A 24,462-nucleotide genomic window follows, 5' to 3' on the forward strand; every position below is an offset into this window, starting at 1 on the left:
TATGATATTTTTTAGCCAAAATCAACAAACCTGTCTCATTCTCTAGAACACTTTGATCTTTAACAGTTTGATTTCAATATTTGTGATTTTAAAAATGACAAACTTTTCTACTTAAAATCTAGTTTTTGGACAGTTTTGGGATAATGTGCAGTTATTCTGTAATTAAAATACTTGTTAAAAAGCTGGGGTTGTTCTAAAAGATGGACATCAATCATTGCCACATTAAACAGCTTTAAAAATAAATAATAAATAGAGCAAAGTGTGAAGTAGAATAAAAAGCTAATAGACTTGGCGTCAAAGTCCGACTTCAATCATCTTTTGATCTATTTTAAAGACATTTCCAGTGGTCTTTTAAATATAATTATAGCCAATATAAAAAAAACTGTCATTTTCCAAGACATAGTTTCTGTAGAGCAGCATGAGTTCATTAAAAATTCACCTCTGACTTGTGGCCAGGACTATTTGTGTAGAGCAACCCGCAACCAACTTAGCATTAGCGGTGCAACCAATATCGGAGCCATCCAGTCGTCCATTTTTGAGCCAAATGCAAGCTCAGAAAAGGAAAACAACTTATCTATTTTTCTGCAAGCAAATGCATCAGAAGGGAGCGGAGCATTTTCTGTCACAAATGAGCTCTTCTTCAAACTGAATTTTTGCGTCTGCTCCTGATTCACCAAATTTGAATCGAGAAATACCCAGAAAAACAATTATAGGTCTAAAATTTCTTTAAAAATGTCTTCTGTCATTGGACCAATGCTACAAGAACATGTAAAAAAAAACACCAGAAACGTAAAGTGGGTCTTTAATGGAACTTGAAAAGGCTCCTTATCCGATTCATCAATACAAACCACTTGATCTGCAGTTGAAACTTAACATGTGATGAGTTATGATCACATTTAGGGTCATGTTACCAAAGTAGTTAATTGTGCTTAACTGGAGCACTGTGACTATGTGTAGAGACTTAGCTTACATATGAACTCAGCAGCCAGAAAACTACATTTCATATTTGAGCTTCCTTTGCTTTCAAACACTTGGCAGGGAACCTCTAGGTGGATTTACTAACAGAAAACAACAAAATGGCTAAAAGTAGCAAAACTAAAGATACTTTTAATACTACTACATTACAAGGATGATTGAAAACTGTCGTACCTTGTTGTTTTTCCAGAAGTTGCTGCAAACTCCTATTTTGGTTTTTGTAGCCTAACACGCACAGGCCTCCTGCAAAGAGAAATCCTGACAGAGTGAAAGACGTTTCCTCCTGCCAGCACCATGCTGCTGAGTGCCAATGCTTTAATGAGACGAGAAAATCAGAGAAAAACCATTTATTTAGAAGAATGCATGCTGCTGAAACAGCAAATCCTTAATCAAAAAACAACCTCTCTTAGAACAAAATAATGAATTGACAAAAACTAAACAAAAGAACAGCAAAAACAAACTTTTTTTATAAAACATGAGACGACTGGAAGTTTCTGATCACTTGAGCCTGTGAAGAAGATAAGAAAATGAAAATTCAATTGTATTGTATTATTGAATAGAGGAGAGCTAAAGGTTTCTTTATGACATACAAATGTAGAGCATTAGAACTTCCAGCTCTGAGCTTGGTCTCTTCTGCTTCCCCTTCCACCATCTCTTCTTCCTCCATCTCTTCTTCCTCCATAACCTCCTCCTCCTGAACCGTACATCAGCTTCTCTCTCTTGTGTTTCTCATATCTTTCCGCCATGAGCACCAGCTCATGAGGCACTTCCTGCAAACAAGCCCCACCCCCTTGGAGTTTTTACAAACTAATAAATTAACAAGAAAAACTGATTAAGCTGTCAAATGAGCTTGATTGAAATGAAAGCCACTGGCTTGTTCTCATTTGTGTGTTTTCTGACTTGTCCTGATCGCTCCAAGATGGGAATCAGCTCTGGCGCCATCCTCCAGTCTTCCCTCGTTACCAAGGTAACAGCAGCACCGGATCGCCTGGAATATACGCGCATTAGCGTCACGAGACAGCGAATGCAACGCCATGAGAAACAGGAGCTCGTTTGAAAGAATACCAGAAAACTTTCAGCTATAGTGGAGCTTCAGTACATTTACCTTAGTCAAACCAAAGTGCAGGTGAAATATGGGCAAACCAGTATGGGGAACCCAAATATGGTCAGTGAACCCGTAAAGTAAAAATGTTCAACATTTTGTTCTGCATGCTGCAAGCAACAGGTCGTAGCAAAAACTTAACTCTAAACAACACATGCTACAATTCTTTGTGTAACTTAGCATGACATTTAGGATATATACAACTTTCCTCTGCTGGTTGGTCTTTATACACCAGCTGCAGCAGAGCGAGGTTGGTGCAGCCTCGGTAGCCGTTATCATGACAACGGATCACAACACGTGTCACATGAAGCTTCATCTCCATAGTTTTTGCTCTCAGTCAGTTCCTCTGACTACCCGTTTGTTCTGCTTGTTCAGAAAACGTTACAGCAGAAGCGCTTACCCCGCTCGACCTGTGCGGCCCACTCGGTGGACGTACTCCTCGATATTTCGAGGAAAGTCATAGTTGAAGACGTGTGTAATGTCGTGCACATCCAAACCCCGGGAGGCCAGATCCGTGGCAACGAGGATGCGAACCCGACCTGGAGCGAAAACAGAACCTTTGTGGTGAACCTGCCAGGAAACAGAACACTTGAATTTGAATCACTCACTTTCTTTGAAGTCTTTGAGGGCTTCCTCTCGGTCACGCTGCTCCCGGTCACCATGGAGACTCTGCACAGCCAGACCTTGCAAACACAGGTCACTGGACAGGTCGTCTGCCCTGATTTTGCATCAACAGAGCAGACAGTAAGTTCCCACGGAGCAGTGGCTATTGCAGCTTCATAGGAAAGCAGACTTTGTCGTCTTCTACATATGGAGACTCAAATTACACCTGTTTCCATTAACCGGATCGCGAAGACAGAAATTCCTGTGCAAGATACCAAAAACTAGGTGTCGAAAAGTGAGGTTTTCCTCGATTCTCAAAATATAACGCATTGTGGAAATTTTGCATGACAGAATAATTTTGTGGTCTATCAAGTCTCGCTGACCAAGGTTGGTTTCCCTGCAAGTCTGTTACATAAAGATTAACTAGCAGTTAGGAGGAGTGTGAGGAGCCACAAAGAGCTTCTGTACTCACTTAATCTTTTTTCCCACAAAGATGATGGCTTTGTCCTGCGGCAGCATATTTCTGATAAAGTCCATTACGAAAGCCTTTTTCTCCTCTTCTTGAACGATAGTGATAGTCTGCTGCACCGTGTCCACAGCCTGATACACAAACACATGCATCTGTCTGACCTTGTTCCACCTCAATGGGAATGAATACTTTGGTCATAACAACAGGATGATCATCTGTCTGATGTGGCGGATCTTACTGCCAGGTCAAGCGTGCCCACATAAACCATCATGGGATTCTTCAGGTAAGATTTAGCCAACCGTCTAACACCGCTGGGCCAAGTGGCACTGAGAAAACAGAAAAAAATGAATCAGCAGAAACCAGCACAGCTTTTGTTGGTCCTAAAAATAGTAGAGTGAGAAACGGTTAAAGTCCCACTCTGATCATCTTTTGATCTATTTTCAAAGCGTTATCAGTGGTCTTTTCATTATGATATTATTATATGTCAGTTTTAGCCTAAATCAAAAAACTTTTGCTTTCTAGTACAATAATTTTGACAGAGTACTTTAAAAATCCTACTGAGTTGTGGGCAGAACTGTTGTTACTGTGCCTGAACACAGTCGCTGCAACAACCGAACTTCCCAAGCTGTGATGAATAAAGTATCTTTATCTTATCTCATCTTGTAGAGTTAGATGAGCTAATTCTTCGCTAAGAGTTCTGGTACATCGCCTGTCCGTCCTGGAAAAGGTATCCCTCCTTCATGTGGACATCCCTAAGATTTCCTTTTTTTCCGGAATCCGTTTTACATTTTTAAGAGTTTTTCTTTACTGAGAAAGAGGGTCTTAGGGCCTAGTTTGTTTAGTTTAGCCATTACCTATTGAATTCTATGACTTAATATTGCTTATGTTTTCATTTTTATTATACAATTACCAGTATGAAGCCCATTGAGACAACTATTGCTGTAATATTGGACGATATAAATAAAATTGAATTGAACTGAATGGAAAAGGCATGCATCGTCTCTCCCTCCATCTCCGGGATCACTATGAACCAACCAGAGATGGAACAGAGAAGTATTTTAACTTCAAACAACAGTATAAAGGGCTCGCATCTCCTCTACCTGGTCATGACAGTCTGTCGGTCTGGGCGGATATCCAGCAGGATCTTCATGATCTGTGGTTCAAATCCCATATCCAGCATCCGGTCTGCTTCGTCCAGAACCTTCCAGCAACAAACAGAGTGGGTAAAAGAACTCGGAACACCACAGAGTCCACTGTATCAACAGGAATGGAGCTGACCAAGTACGTGATGGAGAAGAGATTGATGAGTTCGTTCATCTGAAGGTCATTCAGCCGTCCAGGTGTTGCAATCACGATGTCCACACCACTCTTTACCAGGTTAATCTGACCTCTCCTGTCCCCCCCACCATAGATGCAGATGCTGGGAAAAAAGACTTAGTTACTTTTAAAGATAAAATCAGAGTTTTCCTTTACAGCCAATCTATACCTTTTGTATCCCTTATAACTGTACTTTTTGCACTCTGTCTCAATCTGCAGGGCCAGCTCTCTGGTTGGGGTCAGCACCAGCATACCTGGACCCCCCCACTCAGCTCGAGGTCTGCACAGGAAGACGCAGGGATGAACAGAATGAGTCTCGACGCCAACATGAAGCCCTGGAAAGGAGAATGTGACGATCCATACTGACACAGGTTGTCCGTCCATGTGGATGAACCCCGGGAGCAGATAGGCCAGAGTTTTCCCCGTTCCCGTCTGAGCAATCGCTATCAGATCTTCGCCGCTTAGCAACACCGGCCACGCCTGGGACTAGAGGAAAACCAGAATTCTGCTGGATTTGGTCCCGAGCTCAGCAATACATTCACATTAAATAGCATCAGTTTAGACCCAAGCCTTTCAGACACTTAGAAACACAAATTCTTCTCCGGAAAAAATAATTTTTATCCTAATTCAAAGACCTCATAGTTACATGTTTTTAAAACAGTCGGTCAGAAGAATTTCTGGTTGGTTGGTTGGTAAAATTATTGAAATACTAATGTTTTTCTCCGGCAGAGTTCATGTCTGTCTGTGGAGTGGAGTTGTAGGCATCAAGGGCCTGTGTGTCAGAATATTAGATATCAATGCCTTACTCAAAGATGATTATCTGGATCAGGTGTGTGCTGATTGGTTGGACACACCCAATCTATCCAATAGTAAAAACACATAGAAAAACTACAAACAGTCATCATGCACCTATCACAAACTAAAAGTAAAAGACAATAAAACAAAGCATAAAAACAAAGCATAACACATTAAAAGGCTAACTTTAACATTAAGGCTAATCAACTAAAAGCTCTTTAGAAGGAAAACATGTTGACCTGACTTAAAACATTCAACAGAGTCGATCTGTCGTGATGACAAAGGGAGGTTGCTCCAAAGATGAGGAGCGACATCATAAAAGGCAAGATCTCTTCTGGTTTTACAGTGAGTTTTAGGGATATGTAAACATTTTTAGTTTGTAGAGCTAAGGGACCCGGCTGAAGAGTAAAGGGTTAAAAGGTCAGCAAGGTCAACGGAATTTTGTCCAATAAGGGCTCTAAAAAGCAGGGGTCTCAAACTCGCGGGCTATTTGCGGCCCCCAAGATGATATTTTGCGGCCCCTGACTTAATATGAAAGTTTAATGTTAATGCGTGCGTCCAGTTTTTTTTATAAATGACAATTTTTCAGTGTTGTGCGTGTAGCTGACGAACCAACCAATCACAGTGGGGTATATGACTATTGGGGGCGTGACATTGACCGGGTTTGAAAGCAGGGAAACATTTAAGGCAGGAAACCTGACAGCCCCCTCCCCGAACCACATTAAGAGTTCCTCGCTTTCGTTTTTAGAAAGTGTCTATTTGCTCGTAATTTTTTAAATACATGCAGTCAGAGCTGAGCTTTTCTCTGAGCCGCACAGACCCAAGGTTAAGGATATGATTACGGTCACGCGCTGCGGCATATTAACCAAAACCAAATGGTTCTCGTGCGCGGCTGCGACTGCAGCTTACCGCTCCCCCAGGAGATGGGTCACTACAGAGAATAAATGTCCCACCCCTACATGGGTGACAGCTAACAGGGCTTTAACATTAAACACGTGCGAAAAAAAAAAGATTTAGTTCTTAGACATACTTAAAAATACGTGGGGAAAATGAAACGATAGACGAGTTTGAAATGATTCAGCGCCGCGCCTGGATCGCTAGGGAGACTAGTGGGGGGGGGGGGGGGGTTGAAGGTGAATGCTGAGCTGCAGTAAGACTGAAGGAGAACAGGAAGTTGGAGTTGTCCTTAAGATTCAATTTAGTTTTAATGTACCTCTCCCCCTTAAGGCTCATGCACACCTTGACGAATATTCGCCAGCCGTTATTCGCCAGAGTTTTTCAACACGTTTTTTGTGTTCACACCCAGGCGATTTTTGCTGTCGATGACCCGAGCGAACATGCAATTTCATTCCCTGACATTATATGGCGCTTAATGTAAACAGAAATACTCCTGTACACAAGGTGGCGCTGCGCAACTTTACGCTTCTTAAAGTCGCTTTTCACTCAGAAGAAGAGAGCAAGTATTTACGCGCTTGTCAGAATCATACAAAGAAAACATGAATATTTCAAGCACCAGTAGCTCTAGCTCCAGTTCCAGCGATGAAGATATTATTGTTCTGTTGAATGATGAAAGACGCCGGAAAAGACGTCGATTTTGGGTACATCCCATAGTTACGAGAAGAGAAGAACATGGGGAGTTTTATCCACTGGTACAAGAGCTGAAAATGTATCATGAGCGTTTTCGGGGATATTTTAGAATTTCCGTCAGTGAGTTGCATCTTCTTCGTCTTATTTCTTCGCGGCAGTTTTGACGCTACTTGCCGTATATCTTCTTCGCCGTGACGCATGTGTGCTCAGCAGGACAGTTTTGTGTTTGAGCATCCCCAAGTTGTGTTTTACTGTAACTTCAGAAGCTCCAGACACGTGTGCAAAAGCGCCATTCTCATTGGTCGTATAGTTTTTTACGCGGCATGTCAAACCAAAAAAACGAACCCGAGGCGTTTTTTAAAAAATGGCGCTTTTACGCGTGGCGTTTTTCGCGTCGGTGTGCAGACTCACATTGGTGCCCTTTGTTTAGTCACGAGGCATTAAACGTCGGCAAATATTGCGCACGAAATTCGTCCCGATGTGTACAGGCCTTTAGTATGATCTGTGTTATTGTAGATTTTATATTTATTTTAATGTTTTGTAATGTATGTAGCCTCTCTTTAATCAATAGGTATTTTCAATTATTTTAATTAACCACTCAACTACAAAACCATCAGGACACGTTTCCCATAATGCAATGTTTTGTAGTCATTTGCGGCTTGCAGTCAGTGCAGTACTAAAAATTTCCAGCTGCGTTCGCGTAGGTTGGGGCCATGTTCCCGCCGATTTCTCGTGATATTTTTGTGATGATTTACAGGTGATGTTTGTGCAAAAACAAAAACATCCGTCTCACACCAGGTGATCTGCGCAGCGTTGCGTCCACCTGGGTGATCTCAAACACACTTATTGTGCATCTTGGCTGCACCTATTTGGTGTCGCCAACATCAATTTCCATCCGTTTTTGAGCCGTTCTTTGATCTCAGGTATCGGTATCGATTGTTCTGATCTCCAGTGAACAGCGCCTGTTATTTTATGAACCACAGTTTGAATTCAACTATGAAAATATAGGAATGGCTGACCGGCTGCTCTACAATAACTTGTGAACGGGGTTTAAATGTGTAAAAAGCATAAGGAAGAAAATCCCAAAAAATTGTTACTGAATTTTGTTTCTCCTTTACCGATTTTTGGTTTAAAGAGTAAACTTTAAAAAAAATAAACATTGTAGTAGGTTTAGGGGATGTCATCTGGACTTGGTTTTAAAGTTAGAAGACGTTTCACCTCTTATCCAAGAGGCTTTGTCAATTCTGAATTAGCTGGTCGAAGAGCTGGTATGTATGCAATCATGGGGGAGGAGTCAGACCTGAAACTGGATGGTATCGTCAACTTAGCCTACATGGTTTCGGGTCGTTAAGAATCCTTTGTCCTGAGCTGGGGGTTGGGGAGTCAGTGACTCCTTCCCCAAACTGGTCATTCCTTTCAGCTATTGACGACCCAGGTGGAACTGGTTTGGTTTGTTTAGGTATCAAAACACTGGTCTGACTCCTCCCCCATGAGCGCATATTTACCATCTCTTCGACCAGCTAATTCAGAATTGACAAAGACTCTTGGATAAGAGCTGAAACGTCTTGTAACTTTAAAACCAAGTCCAGATGACAACCCCTAAACCTACTACAATGGAACCAACCTGGATGAATGAGAGTCTTCATAGACATGTCAAAAAAAAAAACATTCAACACAGACTCAAAATAAGGAGCACACACTCTGACTTCTCCACCTTAAATTTCAATAAGTCCAAGTACAGTCCAGATTTACTGACAATCATCTTCAAGCCATACTGAGGGTCTCCGCTGTACGTGAGGAAGTGCTGCCAAGTGTCCAGCAGTAAGAAGTAGACAAGAGAAGCAGTGTTCAGAAGAACCCATTAATGGAGGTTACAGAACTGTAAAATTGGAGTCTTCTTTTGTGTTTAATAGTTATAATTCAACAGTGTAAACTGAACTGTCTTAATAGGGACGTTAAGTCAGAAAACAGCAGATATAGAAGACTAAATAAACAGAAATGTATTATAATTACTATTATTTATTTACTTATTGATTTGTTTTATTTACGTATTTTATTTTATTTTGAATGAGAGTTTTATGAGTAAATTTTGTACAGAAAACGTTTAATAATAGTGTATAGTAATAGTTTAGTACATGTTCCATACAAATTTACTGGCTCTCAGACACTCACAAGTGTGTGTGTTGCGGCCCTGCCTCAGCTAGACCCTGCCTTAAGTGGCCCACAGGTAAATTGAGTTTGAGACCCCAGCTCTAAAATCTACAAGTAAACTTTAAAATAAACTCTAAATTGAACTGGGAGCCAATGTAAAGAATACGGGTGTACCAACACAGTAAATACCAAAATTTTCATATGGTGATATGTCATCACCATATATCAAAAAATATATGTTCTTCTATCTTAAAGCTTGATATATTGCTAGTTGTTAGAGATAATATATATCAATTTTCACAATTTCACCTGATAGTATCGTCATCGTGAGCAATGTACCTCATATCGCATCACAAGGTACCTAGTGATTCCCAGCGCTGGGAAAGAAGACAGTAAAGGAGTGCTGGTATATTGGCTGCTGTTAAAAGTCTTGCCACTGAATTTGATTGAGTTGCAGACATTTTAAATTGCATTTGTTAAAACAGGCAAAAAGCTAATTACAATAATCATCTCCAGATCAGGTTTACATAGGATGGTTTTTAATATTGCCACATTCCTCACTCTGGTGGTCCAAGCAATTTCTGACTATTAGTTTAAAGCAGGGATCGCCAACCTTTTTGAAACTAAGAGCTACTTCATGGGTACTGAGTCATACGGAGGGCTACCAGTTTGAATAACAAATTTGCTCACTTTGCCTTTAGTTATATATCAATAATGATTATTGATACTCAAGTGTGAAAAGATTCATCATGTTAATGAATTCTCACAATAATTATCAACAATGACAACAAGGCAGGAAATGGATAAATATTCAGCCCTTTATCTCATTGTTACGTTTTCAGATGATCCCTTACATCACTACATTTCATAGGAAAAATGTCCCCATTTCACTATGTTGCACCATGTTAATCAATAATGTAATGCTTAAGCAAAATTGACTTGCATATTTTAAATCTTGTCACATTTTGAACTAATGACCAAATCTGCAGTGTTTTTAACAAAATTATAACTGCTGCATGTCATGAACACAGTTTTATTTTGAACACATTTCTTCAATATTTTAATTCAACTTTGTCATGGCACTGCCATGTTTCCACTGACAACGTCTGGTATCTGTTTCTTTGTTAGTGGGAAGACTGACATTGTATGCTGTTCACCAGTGTATTGTAATCTGGTGCGTAACTTTTGATGAAGTTCATGTCAGACAACGCTGATTCACAGAGGTAGGTTGGACCTAACAGAGGAACCAAGTTGCCCCCCAGGGCCACATAAGGAACTTAATCAAAAACAAACAGAACACGCCTCACTGATGCAAACTGATATGATCTGACATGAGATTGCTGTATTGATTGAAGCTTATTTTTGGATTTCCAGTTTAGGAGGATAGTTCTCTTTGCGATACATAAAGTGAGAACCATGTGTGCCTTGTTGGTTTCTATGTTGACGTCATTTAGATCAGTGTTTTTCAACCAGTGTGCCGCAGCACACTAGTGTGCCGTGGGAGATGGTCAAGTGTGCCGTGGGAAATTGCCCTCATTAACTGATCTAAAAACATTTCCCATCTCCAGGATTTCAGCTCTGTGTTCATCCAAACATGCCCTGATAAAACACTGAGGAGTTAGGAATATAAAAGATCGTAAAATACTTTTTCTTTGCGTTTATTTTATTTTATTAAAGACATTTTGATAAGAATGACCGTACCGCGATTCAGCTGCAGCTCCGGCTGTATTTGGGAAAAGTCCCGTCCCTTTGACTGTCTCCACCAATCATTCTTGAGGGGCTTAATCACATGTTATCAGTCTGACCAATCAGAAGTGGTTAAAGTCTTCACTTCCTTGTCCCGATTTAGCTCGTAAAGTCGCTCAGTTCTAACAAAAATACCAGCTAAAGCTCGTCTTTTGCGCTGTAGCTTTCCACAGAATCCGGTATCAGACCGTGGAACAAGTGAACAAAACAATGAAGCTCCGAAAACCGATCTCCGGCCGTTTTATGCACTACATCTCCCATGATGCATTGGGTTGTGAGAGTGACAGGGCACAAGGAGATCTGTCGTTAGACGTCTTGAAACCAACGAACACACATCAAACTATTTTTAAATCTTCTAACTTAACTTTTATTGAATCTTTTAGAAAAAAACAGCTGCAGTTTCCAGCTTTTTCTGCAACAATTATCTCAAAAATGCATGTGAGATTGTGGAGGGGCTGTAGATCAATACAGACTATGAGTTTATCCTTCTTTTTTTAAATTTTTGGATGCTGGTGTGCCGCGGGATTTTTTTTAAGGTTAAAGTGTGCCGTGGCTCAGAAAAGGTTGAAAAACACTGATTTAGATCACCTAGTAAACAGAGTTTGGCACATGCAGGGACTTTATATTTAAAACATATTCATAAATCCTCACAGACCTTACACCAGAATGTTTGGCCGGGTGAAACAGAACCACAGGGCATGCATATAGTCTATGTAATTACCTGTGTGCTATGTGCAAATAGCAGACTGATTGCATCCCATTTTAAATAGCCGCCTTCAGGTGGTGTGTGTTCTGTGGAGAATGTTGTACTGAATAAGTTGCAGATGAGGACTTTTGGTTATATTAAAACATTATGTTGTTCCAAATATAAATTTAGTTGCTCCGCAATTCCCGGTCACTTCGGTGAAGATTTCTTGATGATCCTTTAGGAATCAGTTGTTCGCGGAAATTTATGTAAAACACTTTCTAAATCTTTATTATTCTGCTCTGGTAACCCCGTGTACCTGCAGCCTACGGTATTTTACAGTTAAGATAGTTTGCATATTTAGTCAAAACCTGAAATGATTCCAGAACTGGTTTTTCCAGAGTGACTGGAGAGAAGTTGATACTGCAGTCCATGCTGAATGAGAGCTTTCTCTCATATTCAATTGTTCAGCTGGGGTTTCTTGTGAAATGAAAGTGAACATGAGAGAGGGATAAAGAACTTTCATTTCCCTTTGGAGGCAGAAATATTTTGTATCGACAAGAAACATGAAATCTTTTTCATCAGAAAAATAATTTTTCATTTTGTAATAAGTTACAAACTTCAAAAACTCTCTGAAGTTTGATAACAGTCAAACCTGTAGTGGTCCCAGTAAATTTCTGAAGGTTTTCAAATTTGGTAGAATAAACATATAAACATAAAACAAAGCCTTTTAATTCAAGCTGCTATTTTCATTTTTAGAACAGATAAAAACAAAATGCACAAATAAAAAATGTGGTGACATTTCACCACTGATGCCTGTAAATAATGCTGAGGTATGGGGTCAAATCAGGATCCTCTTAAAGTGAAGGAAAAACAAGATTGAAAAACTACACACCAAAAGTACACACCATAAACTGATAAGATATTGAAAATTTGAAGAATTAAACTGTAATATATATATATTGAATTTGAAAAACCTAAAACTGTTATCAGAAGAAAAATAATATTTATATGGAACAGCTACTATTTTGGTTTTTAAACTTTTTTGTTTCTCTTCCTCTTTGGTTCAAGCCAAGTTCACACCATCCTCTGGAACATGATTTCAAGTGACCAATATCAGTGAAAAGTCTATGTGAACCACTGGCAGACAATTACAAACCTGGGCCTATAGTAATGCTACGTAGGGGTGTGACGATAACCACCGCAGGGTTTTTTTTCTTTTGAAAGTTCTGCAAATGGTGAGTGATTGGAACTATAACACATTAAACACATTCATCTTTGCTGATAATTTACTTTTTCTGCTAGTCTTGTGTTTAGACTTGAAGGGTTTCTGGGGGAAACCTTTTATTAGTGTTCTCCTTCACTCCCTGTGCCGCGCCTCTCACACCCTGTCAGGCTTCATGGCTACCGGAAAGGTGACAATGTGTCTTGCGTGCAGCTCGAGAGCGGTCTAACCATGACTCCCACCCCGTCACAGCTCTAGTGCCAAGTCCAAACTACTCAACCCCTAATTAACCATTTTTCTGCCTCTAAATAAACGTAATAAACAAAACGGTAAACAAACTCCCTATGCAACTACATGCAGCACAAAACATTGAAAATAACCACATAAATTTGGCAGATTATTTATTAAGATATTTATCATTTCACTCATCAAAAGGGATTATTTGAAGACAAAATTCATCCTCCTCTCTTTGTTCAAAAACAGTTCGAACACCCTGTCATGTAGATTATCGCGCTTCGGTTCTGTCAAGAAGTCGTTTTCTATTCCATCAAGGCCAGTGCTGGGAGCAGAGTCTGTCCAGTTGTGTTTCTGCGTAGGTTTAAATTCGCTTTAGAGCCGAAAATGTCCACTTGTCCAACAGTAGCCGAGACGGGTACTGTTATTCTTATTATTATTGTCACCCAATTTGATTAATGCGGGACAGCAAACCTTCAAACCCCAGCAGAGAGAAAACACAAATGCAAAGAACACATTTTACGCACCCTTTTATCCCCGTTTAATTAATCCATTTTATCAAAGGGATTATTATCTGATTGGAAAAAAAACCCGTTTGATTGCTCCAAAGAAAACAGGACCGGGTGAAGGAGGACAACGCTGAGCAGGAAGTAGTTTTCTTACACAAAGTACTGTGTAAATCTGTATTCCTGCTTGACCACAGAGTGAAGCCAGTTGTAAGACTCGTAAACTTTATTCAAGTAAGGGGACTCCTAAGTTTCATGAAGAAACTGATGCCGATCACCAGGACTTGCTTTCCCACCCCAGTGTCCGGTGGTTAAGTTTGGGGAAAGTGTGTCAAGGAGTATGGGAGTTGAAATGGGAGATCATCTTGTTTTTTGGAGCTACTTGAAAAAGTTGATTATTTTCCTGACCTGGGTGACAGATTGGTTTTGTGATTAGCTTTTGCTGTGGACTTACATGACTGAGCTGAACATAAAGCTACCATGGAAAGACCAGTTTGTGCATTACATGTGCACAAACGTCAGAGCTTTCAAAACCAAGCTTGCCCTATTCTTAGAGCAAATGTCATACAAGTCACACTGAAAGAGGCACCCTTGATGTGAAAAATACAGGAAATCACTGGATGACCTGCACAGAGAATTCTGCTGTCCGTCTCTCTGATTTTGGAAAAATTGACAAGTCACTTCAGCTGCTTTCATGTCCCTTCACATAAGATCTCAAAAGAATGCCAGAAGAGTTACAGCATGAACTGATTGATCTCCATGGACACAGTCATGAAGGAGAGGTGCAACTCTGATGAGTTTCATGCTTCGTTAAGAGCAGCAAAATTCCCAAACATCCAGAAGATGGCACAGAGGAAGCTGGTGTTGTGTGGCTCTACATATGTGTTTGAACAGACTTTTAGTTTGATGACCACCGACAAAGCACCCCACAGACTCAGTGAAGTGCTGAATCCCTCAGATCTGTTCTGAGAATTGCCACAACCAAACTAACACTGGACTTTGATGGACTGACAAAAACAGGGGATAAACAACACTGTTCCCACTAAAGGTTAATGTTAAAGGTTAAAGGTTAATAATATTTTAAGGCCTTTTTGTGTTTATGTTAAATATGTTTGTATGCATCTGGTGTTGACCTGGCCTGTGTGATAAATCTTCAAAGTCAATGTGGCCCCTGAGCCAAACAGTTTGGCCACCCCTGCTATGGGGTCTCCGTGTTTGAGCACTGATGATACACAGCTAAAGAAAAATATATTAAAATACACTTAAGATGTTCTAGTTTTTCTGAACCAAATGGGGGTTAAGGAAATTAGTTACCATGACACCTAACAGCTTTTGCCCCCATTTGGAGAAGATGGATTTATCTGATGAGTCACAGAAGCGTAATTTAACTACTGGTAATTACTTTTGATACACAGTAATTTCCTACTATTATTCTTTATTCTATTGCTGTGATTTTCTTTCTCACATGAAAAAATACGAAGGTTTTAATCTGTTGAATCTCTTCAAATGTGAAGATCAGAATTCATTTTCTGAGGTTGGAGACATGCACGTCTGCTGCCTCTCGGCATTAACCACAGCTTTCCTCCACGTAACACTTTGTAACAGGCGAAGCTCAGTCTGTCATCACCCTGCAAGAGGTGCAGCAGAATGGCCCCGGCTGGGCGCTCATACCTGGATGGGGGTTGGTCTGACAAACCCCACACGATCAATATTCTCCATAATCTCTGGATAACGCTCAAAAGCTTCCAAAAAAGTGCGGCACGGGTTAGGAATGGGCCGCCTCTCTCCTCCCTCCATCAGGTCGTCCACAAAGATATTGTTGTTGTCCTTCCTGTGTTTATAAAAATATAAAAAGAGGAAATGTCTCATATTGAAATCCAAAAAAGAAAGCTACAGAAATGTTATTAAATTGACAATTGAAATATATTTAATATAGCTTTAGAATGATTTTAAAAAACAACTTGAAAACTATCATCTCGCTGCTTGAAATGTCAAAATCTGTTTCCAGATCATCAATAGCATTAAATCAGTGGTTCCCAATGTCAGACAATATTTTCATAGGCCGGCTCATCCGAGGCTGAAGTCAGTATTTTTTTTTTTTTTTTTTGCTTCCAGTTTCCCTTAATTTTAGAGGGCAAAGTTAATCTCAATCCTTGTTACACACTCAGCACACATTTCTTTATTTCTTTCTTCTGCCGGCTCCCCGGCGAAGAATATACGCAAATACAGACGCGAATAGGGAGAACCCACCCCCAACCCCCATGGCTGAAGAATGTCCATCACCGATCATTACTCATCAAAATCCCTTTTGAAACGTTTTTAATGCTTTGTAAGACATTTATTAAAGAAGATTGGAGTATTGCTCAACATAAAGAGTCTTTAATTTAGAGCAATAGACTGCACTGTAGTATAGTTTATAACGCACATTAGGAGTGTCACTCTGTCTCTCTGTGCTTTAAAACCAGGAGCCTGTGCTTCCTCCTTCAGTTAAGTGTAGATGTCATCTTCTTCCAGAAGAGGCCGGTTTAATTCATATCAAACACCTGTTCCAGATCATAATTATACTCCGTGATCATTTTCCTGAGTGTTCATGATATTTTCCAGCAGCTCCTAAGTCGGCTAATGCCATTTCTCCATGCAGGGCACAAACTTCAGTTTTAGCGATTAAGGAACCGGTGGAGCCAGCTATGAAACATTCCTTAGAAACTGTCAAGGAAGCAGACGGGCCGGCGTGCTCTTCCTCTCCGCTCCCCTCTTCTCCAAAAGCACCTCCTTAGAATGCCATAGTCTGATACAAAAGACTTGAGCTGACTTTTTGTGATGAACCAGAGGGGTCAAGTGACTAGAAAAAAAATCTGCAAATACGTGGGGGAGACCTGTATAGATAGATATATGGATATATCAGTAGATCTTTTGGAGCTTGTCGTCTCAGAAGTAACTCACATGCTAAAAAAGTGTGGGAACCTCTGGCCTACTGTTACGAGTATGATGCTGATAAAGATGCTTAAACAGTTGACTCACATTTATTATTTTATTTAGAAAATACCAATTTTAGTCATAATTTTTAGTTTGTGTATTTTCCAGCAAAAATAAATACCACTTCACCCTCGTACAGACCAGACAGGGCCATTAATTTGATCCATGATGTTTGGGATACTGATTTACGGATCACCTGTCGGAGACATTCGACTTGCCGTTGACCTGAAATATAAAATTTGTCTCCTCACCTCCATTCAGCAACCTCTTCTGGCGTGAGGGCAGACACACTCTCTGCCTCACAGTAGAACTTCTTCTTTAACGGCGGCAGGTCTTACAGAAAAACAAATACAATCCTTTTTTAATCATGCATTGAAATTACTTCCGGTTCTGGTTGACAAGAACTCTTTGACGTCATTATCTGAGGATTGCCAAAGCCCTCCAGGCCCTCACCTTTCCATTTCAGCTCCGAGTACTTGTCCTTGCCCTCTCGGATGGCGTTCCAGTCTATAGGCGGGCGTTCTGGAACATTGTCTGCGGCTTTATGTTCTGCAGCAGACCTAACGGAGGCGTAGTAGCCTCCACCATCACGCTTATGGTCCTGCAGTCTACCCAAACCTGAGAAGATCAAAGTTCCAACATTCACCAGAACAAGTGCTACTTCTGCTGCTGTGGCCTGTTTCAGAGTAACCATGACTATTTGCAAATCTGCTGCACCTTTCCATTTTCTATTCATTTTTTATTCTGTGCTCCAAAGGAGATGATTTGTCAATCAAACATCCTCAGTTTAAAGGCTGTAGCAGAAACGCTTTCTAGTTTCATCTTTTCAGTTCATTTTAAGTTAAGTTTCTGTGACAAAAAGCCCCCTTTGGTTTATTCTAGAACAGGTTTTAGATAGAAAGGGTTTCTCTGCATATTCTAAACAATAGTCATATGTTGGCATTTCTGCTTTCAAGGTTGCTTCATTCTGGGTTTAGTCTCCAGATTAGCTTCAGATGGTGGAAAAAAAGGAAACGTCAAGAAAGACGCAAAAGACTCGGGCAAGTTTAACAGCCGTTTGTTGGCGCAATCTCCGAAAAAAAGTTGACCAACAATGACAGAAAACAAGAACAAAGGTGCCACGTTGTATAGAAATAAGTGTTTGCGTGTCTAAGGCTTTCAGTGTAGGAGAGCAAGAAGCAGTAAACCTGCAATATGTTGTAAGAAGAAACGTAGATCCTGCAGTACAAGAACACAGTTCTCCAAAGAAGTGAGGTATTTGATGAAAAAATAAACCCTAACGTGCATACACACCACCCCCATGTTCCTTTTCCTAGTAAAACACTAATATAAGTGCTCTCATAAAACAATAGAAGTACCAGCTCACCATTTCCAAATGGGAAGTTGCTTCCGGAGAGCAGCTCTTCAATCATTCCTTTGGCTTTTTGCTGAGCTGCAGAAGATCCAGTGATGATCACTTCTCCATCATTGTCCCCTTTATTTATCTTCAGGAACCAGTACAGTAAAAATAAAATAATCAAAAAGGACTTTGTCAAAAATGTCAGCAAGCAAAATAAAACTAGTATTAGATATAATAAAGCTATTTTCCTCTTAAGTCCATTAGTTTTCCCTTATTTATTGCAGAAGTTACATTTTTGTTTCTCAAACTCTTGTTTAAAGTCTTAAAGTCCAAACATTCATAGAAAAGAACTATCCAGGATTACAGAATGAAGACAAAGCTCACAATCAAAGATTTATGTAAATTTTACAAGCAGATGGATTCTGTAAAGGAGAGACAGCGCAGAAGAGAATGATTGACAAGGTCTACAGCCAATCAGGACGCAGAGCAGTGTTGTTAAAAAAATGCATCCAAATATCACAAAAGAATAACAGCAAAAGATGGAGATGAACCCCAATATAACAAAGGAAGAGTTTCTACAGACACAAACCTGCTGTTTTAGTCTAATCATAGGCTTGAAGTTGAGTCATAGCAACTGGACTTAAAGTCCCGCTCCAGCTACATTTTGATCTATTGTCAGTGTTCCCACTGGTCTTTTGATAATGATTATGCAGTTTTTAGCCAAAATAAAAAAAAGGATTGGGACTTTTAGACATATTTTCTGCAGAGAGCGGCAAGAGTTCATCAGAAATTTCCCTCTGAGTTGTGGGTCGGGTGGGACTGCAGTAACCCTCCATTGATATCCCATAATCCTCTTGTTGACGCGTTCTCCCACTAACTTACAGCCCCTCACAAACCTAGCTAACCAAGCTAACATTACTGGTGCAACAGAAACAGAGAGCAGCATATCCAGCTGTGCAGTTTAGAGCCAGAGACCAGTTCAGACAAGGAACTGAAGACATACGTGGATCTATTTGTCTGCAAATGTATGCATCAGAATGGAGCAGAGCAGGGAGACTTGGACCCGCCCATTTCAGTTGCTGCATCATAAATGAGAGCTATATGCTCCTGATCCATCACAATTTGAATAAAGAAATACCAAGAAACAGTTTTAATTATAAATCCTTTTACATATGTCCTCCACAGTGAGAAAAAAAATTCTACAAGAACATGTTAAAAACATGATTTTCATTGGAGTGGGTCTTTAAAATCTTCTTTTAAACGTTTGGCCATTCATCCTAGTCTGAAAAGTTTCAAGGAAGAAGATTTTAAGTCAAGTTGCTATAACTTAACTTCAAGACAAAGGAACCTGGATGAATAGAACGTTCACTGTGTGATCATGCTCTGACACACCTGCACCCCAAAATTAAAGTTAAGGGTGTATCCAGTCTGAGAAAATCCTTTGTTCCGAATCGGGTCAGCTTAATTTGTTCCAGGTCAAGTCCCGAAGCTTGCGTATGGTCGTGCTGCGCTTTGTTATTCTTAACGGGATAGTTCATTCATTCATTTTCTGTACCGTTTTTCCCTTTCGGGGTCACGGGGCTGCCGGAGCCTATCCCGGCCACTTGTGGGCGGAGGCAGGGGATGCCCTGGACAGGTCGCCAGTCTGTCGCAGGGTAGAATATCCACAATCGCACATCCATTCACTCTCACAGTCATACCTATTAGGGTTGTGCTGATGGACGATACCATCGTCCATTATGATGGGTGACTGACATCCCGATGGGGAGACACCATCGGGATGCCACGCCCCCGCCACGCTGCGAGTCGACACCATAAGCCGCGGTTACATGTGCAAAAAAACTTGATCGGATCAATGGTCGGATTTGAACCCAACCGTGTAGATGGGCCCAAAAAAAGTTTTGAGTTTATAAAAAAACGTTCACATGGGTCACATTTTCGGTCGGAATAAATCATTCGGACATGCGCAGTAGTATACCGGAAAAGAACATTAGTTCCGCCCAGCGGCTACATACATAGATACGTCAGCTCGGTAATATACGAGATTATCTCCTAAACATGCTTTTATTAATGTTACGGTTATTATGAAGCGCCTGTTCGCTCATCATTTTAATTTTAATTCGTGTGGTCAGCACTTTTTCTGTTGAAGAACGGAGCCGGAAAGTATCCCGTGTTAACTTGTTAGCAGTATGCTAACACGGGCTAACAACATTAGCTTGGGTGAACATGCATCTTGGCTGCACGTAAATATGTGGGAATAACATCATAACACACTTTTACCGGGACACCCAAACATCGTCAACTGCCAATTTAGGGGACATCGCCCAACCCTAATACCTATGGTCAATTTAAGGTGCCAATAAACCTACGAAGCATTTTTTTGGATGGTGGGAGGAAGCCGGAGATCCCGGAGAGAACCCACGCTTACACGTGGAGAACATGCAAACTCCACACAGAAAGGTCCCCCATTGATGTTGTTTTTCATGTCCCCCACCCAGGACTTGAACCAGGGGCCTTCTTGCTGTGAGGCTAGAGCGCCAACCACTGCGCCACCGGGCAGCCCAACGGGATAGTTAACTTATCCTCCAGGCAACCACACAGGGCTGTGTTGATAAGTTAACGGGATAGTTAACTTATTAAAACAGCGCTGTGTGGCTGACTGGAGGATAAGACGCTAATGCTAATCCTGTACAAAGTGCCAGATGATGGGGGGAAAAAAAGAGCCTAGAAATACTGAGACGCCATTTTGAGTCAGAAGAAAAACCGCAGATTGTCGGACTTCACACAAAACTAACCAACATGCAAATGGCTGATCCAGAAGAACTAGCTGATCATCTAGCGTGTGTTTAGAAAATTGTGGCAGCACTGAACAGAGCTGAAGAGACCCTCAGTGTTTGTGGCAATGGTATGAAAAGGACTCACAGACAAATTTGCATCCTTTCTGTGCATGTTACCCAGACAAGAGAGACTCTAACCTTCAGCGATTTCAAGGCTAGGTGGAGGAGTTTTAAAATGCTCACTTCGCTACCACTCAAAGCCACGAGCAGATGAGGTAAAGCCTACAAATAAGTTATACTTCAACTGATAATGCTTTATTTGTGAGAAAGTTGGAAACGAACCAAAAGGCTGCAGAAACAAAGTTAAGAAACCACAGCAGAACTTCAGGGCCGCTTACACAAAATAGCAGCAAAGTGTGTAAAAATCCACCATCCACTCGGTGAGGGGAACGTCACAATACCGTTCTACAGCAGGGGCATTAAAAATTAAGTTAATCTGCATCCTAATAATAATATCAAATACTAATATATTAAAAATAAAGCTTAATATTAAAATATTAAAAAGACCCTTACTTGCATGGACCTATTGATTGCAAAATATCTATGGACCAACTAGAAGGTTTTCAGACTAAGTCAAAGAATGGTCTATAACTGTTGTGCAACTAAAAAATATCCATCTACGGACTTAGTGTGGTTGGAATTGGAATCTCATGCTTCATGATTTCTTACTTGAGAATAACTTTGTGCAGAGTCAGACTGATCATTGTATTTACATAAAACTATCTGTGGGACAAAAAGTAATACAGTTAATGTGGGTTGATGACAGTTGTGACTGCAAGCAATGACGTGTGTTTAAAGGTCAAGGAGAAACTAAAAAGTAAGTTCAAAATGAAAAACCTAGGCCCGCTTGCTCATTTTCTAGGAGTTGATTTCACAAAAGGAAGGTGTTCTGTCTGAATGAATCAAACCAGGTACATTCCCAAAATTTTGGATTTTTTTAGTTTTATTTTTTTACTGCTGCTGGTTGTCAGACTGTGAGTCATGTTGTTAGGATTAAGACTGTGAGGAATGTAATTAAAAACCATCAAGACTTATCTGGAGGTTTCTTTAGAAACAATCTTGAAAAAATGAGGTTTTTGGTGATGAACTACAGAGTTTTTCAGTGCAGAAACTGCAGATGGAGCCAGCCGATAGGTCTCTCTTTGCTACCACGATGAGTGAATGTCTGGCAAAGATTGTTGCAGTACTCCAAAGGCAGTACAGTCTGAAATACAGTCAATATTTCCAAATATTTCCAAAAGCCGTGCTCCAAATCCAGCACTCTTTCATTTCATCAAAGCTAAGGGCTCAGAAAAACAGAACTTGTGACTATCTTGACAACATTGATGCGGAGAAAAAGGAAAAGTTATTGAAATCATCCATTTCTCTCGCATGAAAATATAAATAAAAATCTACAATACCATGTCAATTGAAAGAAATGCTTCAAAATCAGAGACAAAATTATCTGTAGAATTCCTGTGGAGACTCAAAAAAGGCAAGAAATGCAAAGAAAAAAGCTGTAGAAAATAGTAAGAATCCAAAACTGGATATTTCTAAAGAGTTTCCTCATGTTAAAGAAGCTGTTCTTCAAGGTGAGGAAAGATGGTTGGTCGTCTGATTTGTCATATTTAGAATGATGGAATTGGACCACTGTCTTGATTATAGTCGTAGTTAATGATTATTTGATCATATAGAAACAAATAATGATTTCATAGAAGATGTGTCATTTGTGTCTTATAGTTCTTTACCCAGCTTTGCAATGATACATCCCTTTCTTTAATAGGATAATAAAGTTATGACACTTTGAACTCTCTTGTCCTTGTTTTGGGTCACATAAATGTACTTTTTTGCTTTTTATTCAGGGATGAAAACGTCTCCTGCTCAAGCTTACTTCGAAAGACATAACTTTCTAATTCTTTGAACTATATGTATGATCTCGATGTAATTTGAAAGCAGTCTTTATGAAATTTGACATTTCTAGTCGCACATACCCGTACTGTAACTATGTGGACTTGCCTTAATTCGCGCACCGCTGCGCTCCTCAAGTTCACGAATTTTGGCCCCACCACGACCTAATACATAAATAAGTACAAGGACAGAGAAAATTGTATTTAATCGTCGTGTAATTAGTAATGTGCCAAAAAATGATGAATAAAACGGAAACCATTTGGAATTTCTATAAGGAAAGCTACATATTAGCATGTTTGGCTTAGCATTAGCCTCCATTTTAGACAACGTTCAAATTTCACAGACGTACCTACCTATAACTCTGCCGACTGAGGCGCTCTCCACGGTCATTGTAACGCAAGACGAAGGCTTTTTATTAAAGTTGTCCCGGCGCTCCCTCGGCGGGCTGTCGCCTCGTTCGCCTCTCCGGTTCCAAAAGTCAGGCGCTACCGCCGCGGTTGCAGGACGTTCGTTCTCCTCCCAGTCCGACATGTTTCTGTTTTCTCAAACGCGCGCGTGCCGATAGCTACGCAATTTACAACAGTTAGGACTTTGATACCTTCAAGAACTATCGGAATGTTTAATTCTCTGCTTGAAAGTGAACCTGAAACAGATCACAAAGTTGGGTTTCACTGACAAAATACCGAATCCCTATCGATTCACAATTTGACAACTTAGTTTTTGTCACAATTCAACACATTTTAAATAAATACCAATTTGTTTGTTAAACTTTAAATCAATATTAACAGGAAGCTGTGTTTTACATAACTTGTGATCTGGAACTTCAATTAATAAAATTTAAAAAAGGTAGTCCAACATAAACACTACATTTTAAGTGTTTTGCCTGACATTTCTTTTTTATTTAATTAAAATTCATTGTATTTACTTTATGTAAACTCAAACTTAATTTTTAGGGAAATGCTTTACATGTAAAAACATTTTTTTAACAAAAGCTTTATTGTGTTTTGAAAAACTCAACCATGCAATGACAACAAAGACTGTCTTTGTCTGCAAAAGTCTTTAAGCATTAAAGAAAAGAAATAAAAAATAAACAGCAACCCTGCATTAAAAAACACAACCAACACAAAAAGGTTTAATTAATTTTTACTTTAATAAGGAATAATAAAATCATTCTTGCATTTCTCTTTTAGGGAACAACAAGTGCTCTGTAATAAATTAATTTCAAAGAAAAATGCTAACATTATGAAGCTTTAAGGCTAGCTGTGACACAAATTACCATTCCAAGCAGTAGAGAAAGAACATTAGTAGGCGTTCAAGGTCAACTATGTCCTTCAAAAAAATGAACATTCTGGTTTTATCACAAAATCATGAGGATGTGCAGACATATAAACTCTGTGAGAACATACGCTATAAAAAGGCACCCTTAAGGAATCCAAAGGCAAAAAATTTCATTTCTACGTAATAAAGGGGACTTATACTCCTTTTTAAGTTATAAATACGCAACAAAATGTTACAAGCTGCAACATACTGGATGTAGATATTTCCTTTTATGACAAAACGTTTTGATTTTATTGTCAAGTTCAAGAAAATATCCTATTCAAACAGATTTTGCCATTTGTTAGAAAAAGATGTTCATGTTCTACAGCTCTAATTTGCTAAACAAGTCAGTGGAGAATTAGACCCATGATAATGCTTGTAAAAAATGAAAATAATGAACAATGAAACATCTTTAAGACTTTGTGACTGCATAAAAAAAGATTATTGGTTAAATATTTAGAAGTCTGCCAGTAAAAACAAAGTAATTCAATTTAATAAGGAGAAATTTAGTTTTTACTTTATAGACCTGCATCACTGGTCTGTAAAACTACATTTTACTTTGCATCCTTCAAGTTTAAACTCAGGGCATTGTCCTTTGATGTTTGCACATTAAAAGTGAATGGAAGAAGCAAGGAAAAATGAACCACGGTTGTGTCCACATTCCTTCTCACTACCACTCACTACTACTCACTATATAGTGCATTCACCATT

The 24,462-nt window shown here is 39.7% G+C and overlaps 1 protein-coding gene across 1 annotated transcript; it reads right to left on the reverse strand.

Annotated features, from left to right (window-relative positions):
• Window positions 1-1,307: 1,307 nt before the first annotated feature.
• On the reverse strand, window positions 1,308-23,020 carry ddx43 (DEAD-box helicase 43). The gene is made up of 17 exons (XM_004076989.3): window positions 22,788-23,020; window positions 22,543-22,598; window positions 17,738-17,855; window positions 16,825-16,989; window positions 16,623-16,704; window positions 15,067-15,226; window positions 4,834-4,952; window positions 4,636-4,746; window positions 4,428-4,569; window positions 4,250-4,350; window positions 3,388-3,475; window positions 3,153-3,280; window positions 2,686-2,795; window positions 2,478-2,616; window positions 1,876-1,963; window positions 1,566-1,745; window positions 1,308-1,483 (listed from the first exon to the last, which is right to left on the reverse strand). Exons 1-16 carry the CDS (start codon window positions 22,963-22,965, stop codon window positions 1,578-1,580), a joined length of 1,953 nt encoding a protein of 650 aa, XP_004077037.1. The 5' UTR covers window positions 22,966-23,020; the 3' UTR covers window positions 1,308-1,483; window positions 1,566-1,577.
• Between the last annotated feature and the right edge of the window lie 1,442 nt (window positions 23,021-24,462).

Source organism: Oryzias latipes, chromosome 15 (genome assembly GCF_002234675.1).
Source record: "Oryzias latipes chromosome 15, ASM223467v1".
In the NCBI taxonomy this organism is placed as follows: Eukaryota; Metazoa; Chordata; class Actinopteri; order Beloniformes; family Adrianichthyidae; genus Oryzias; species Oryzias latipes.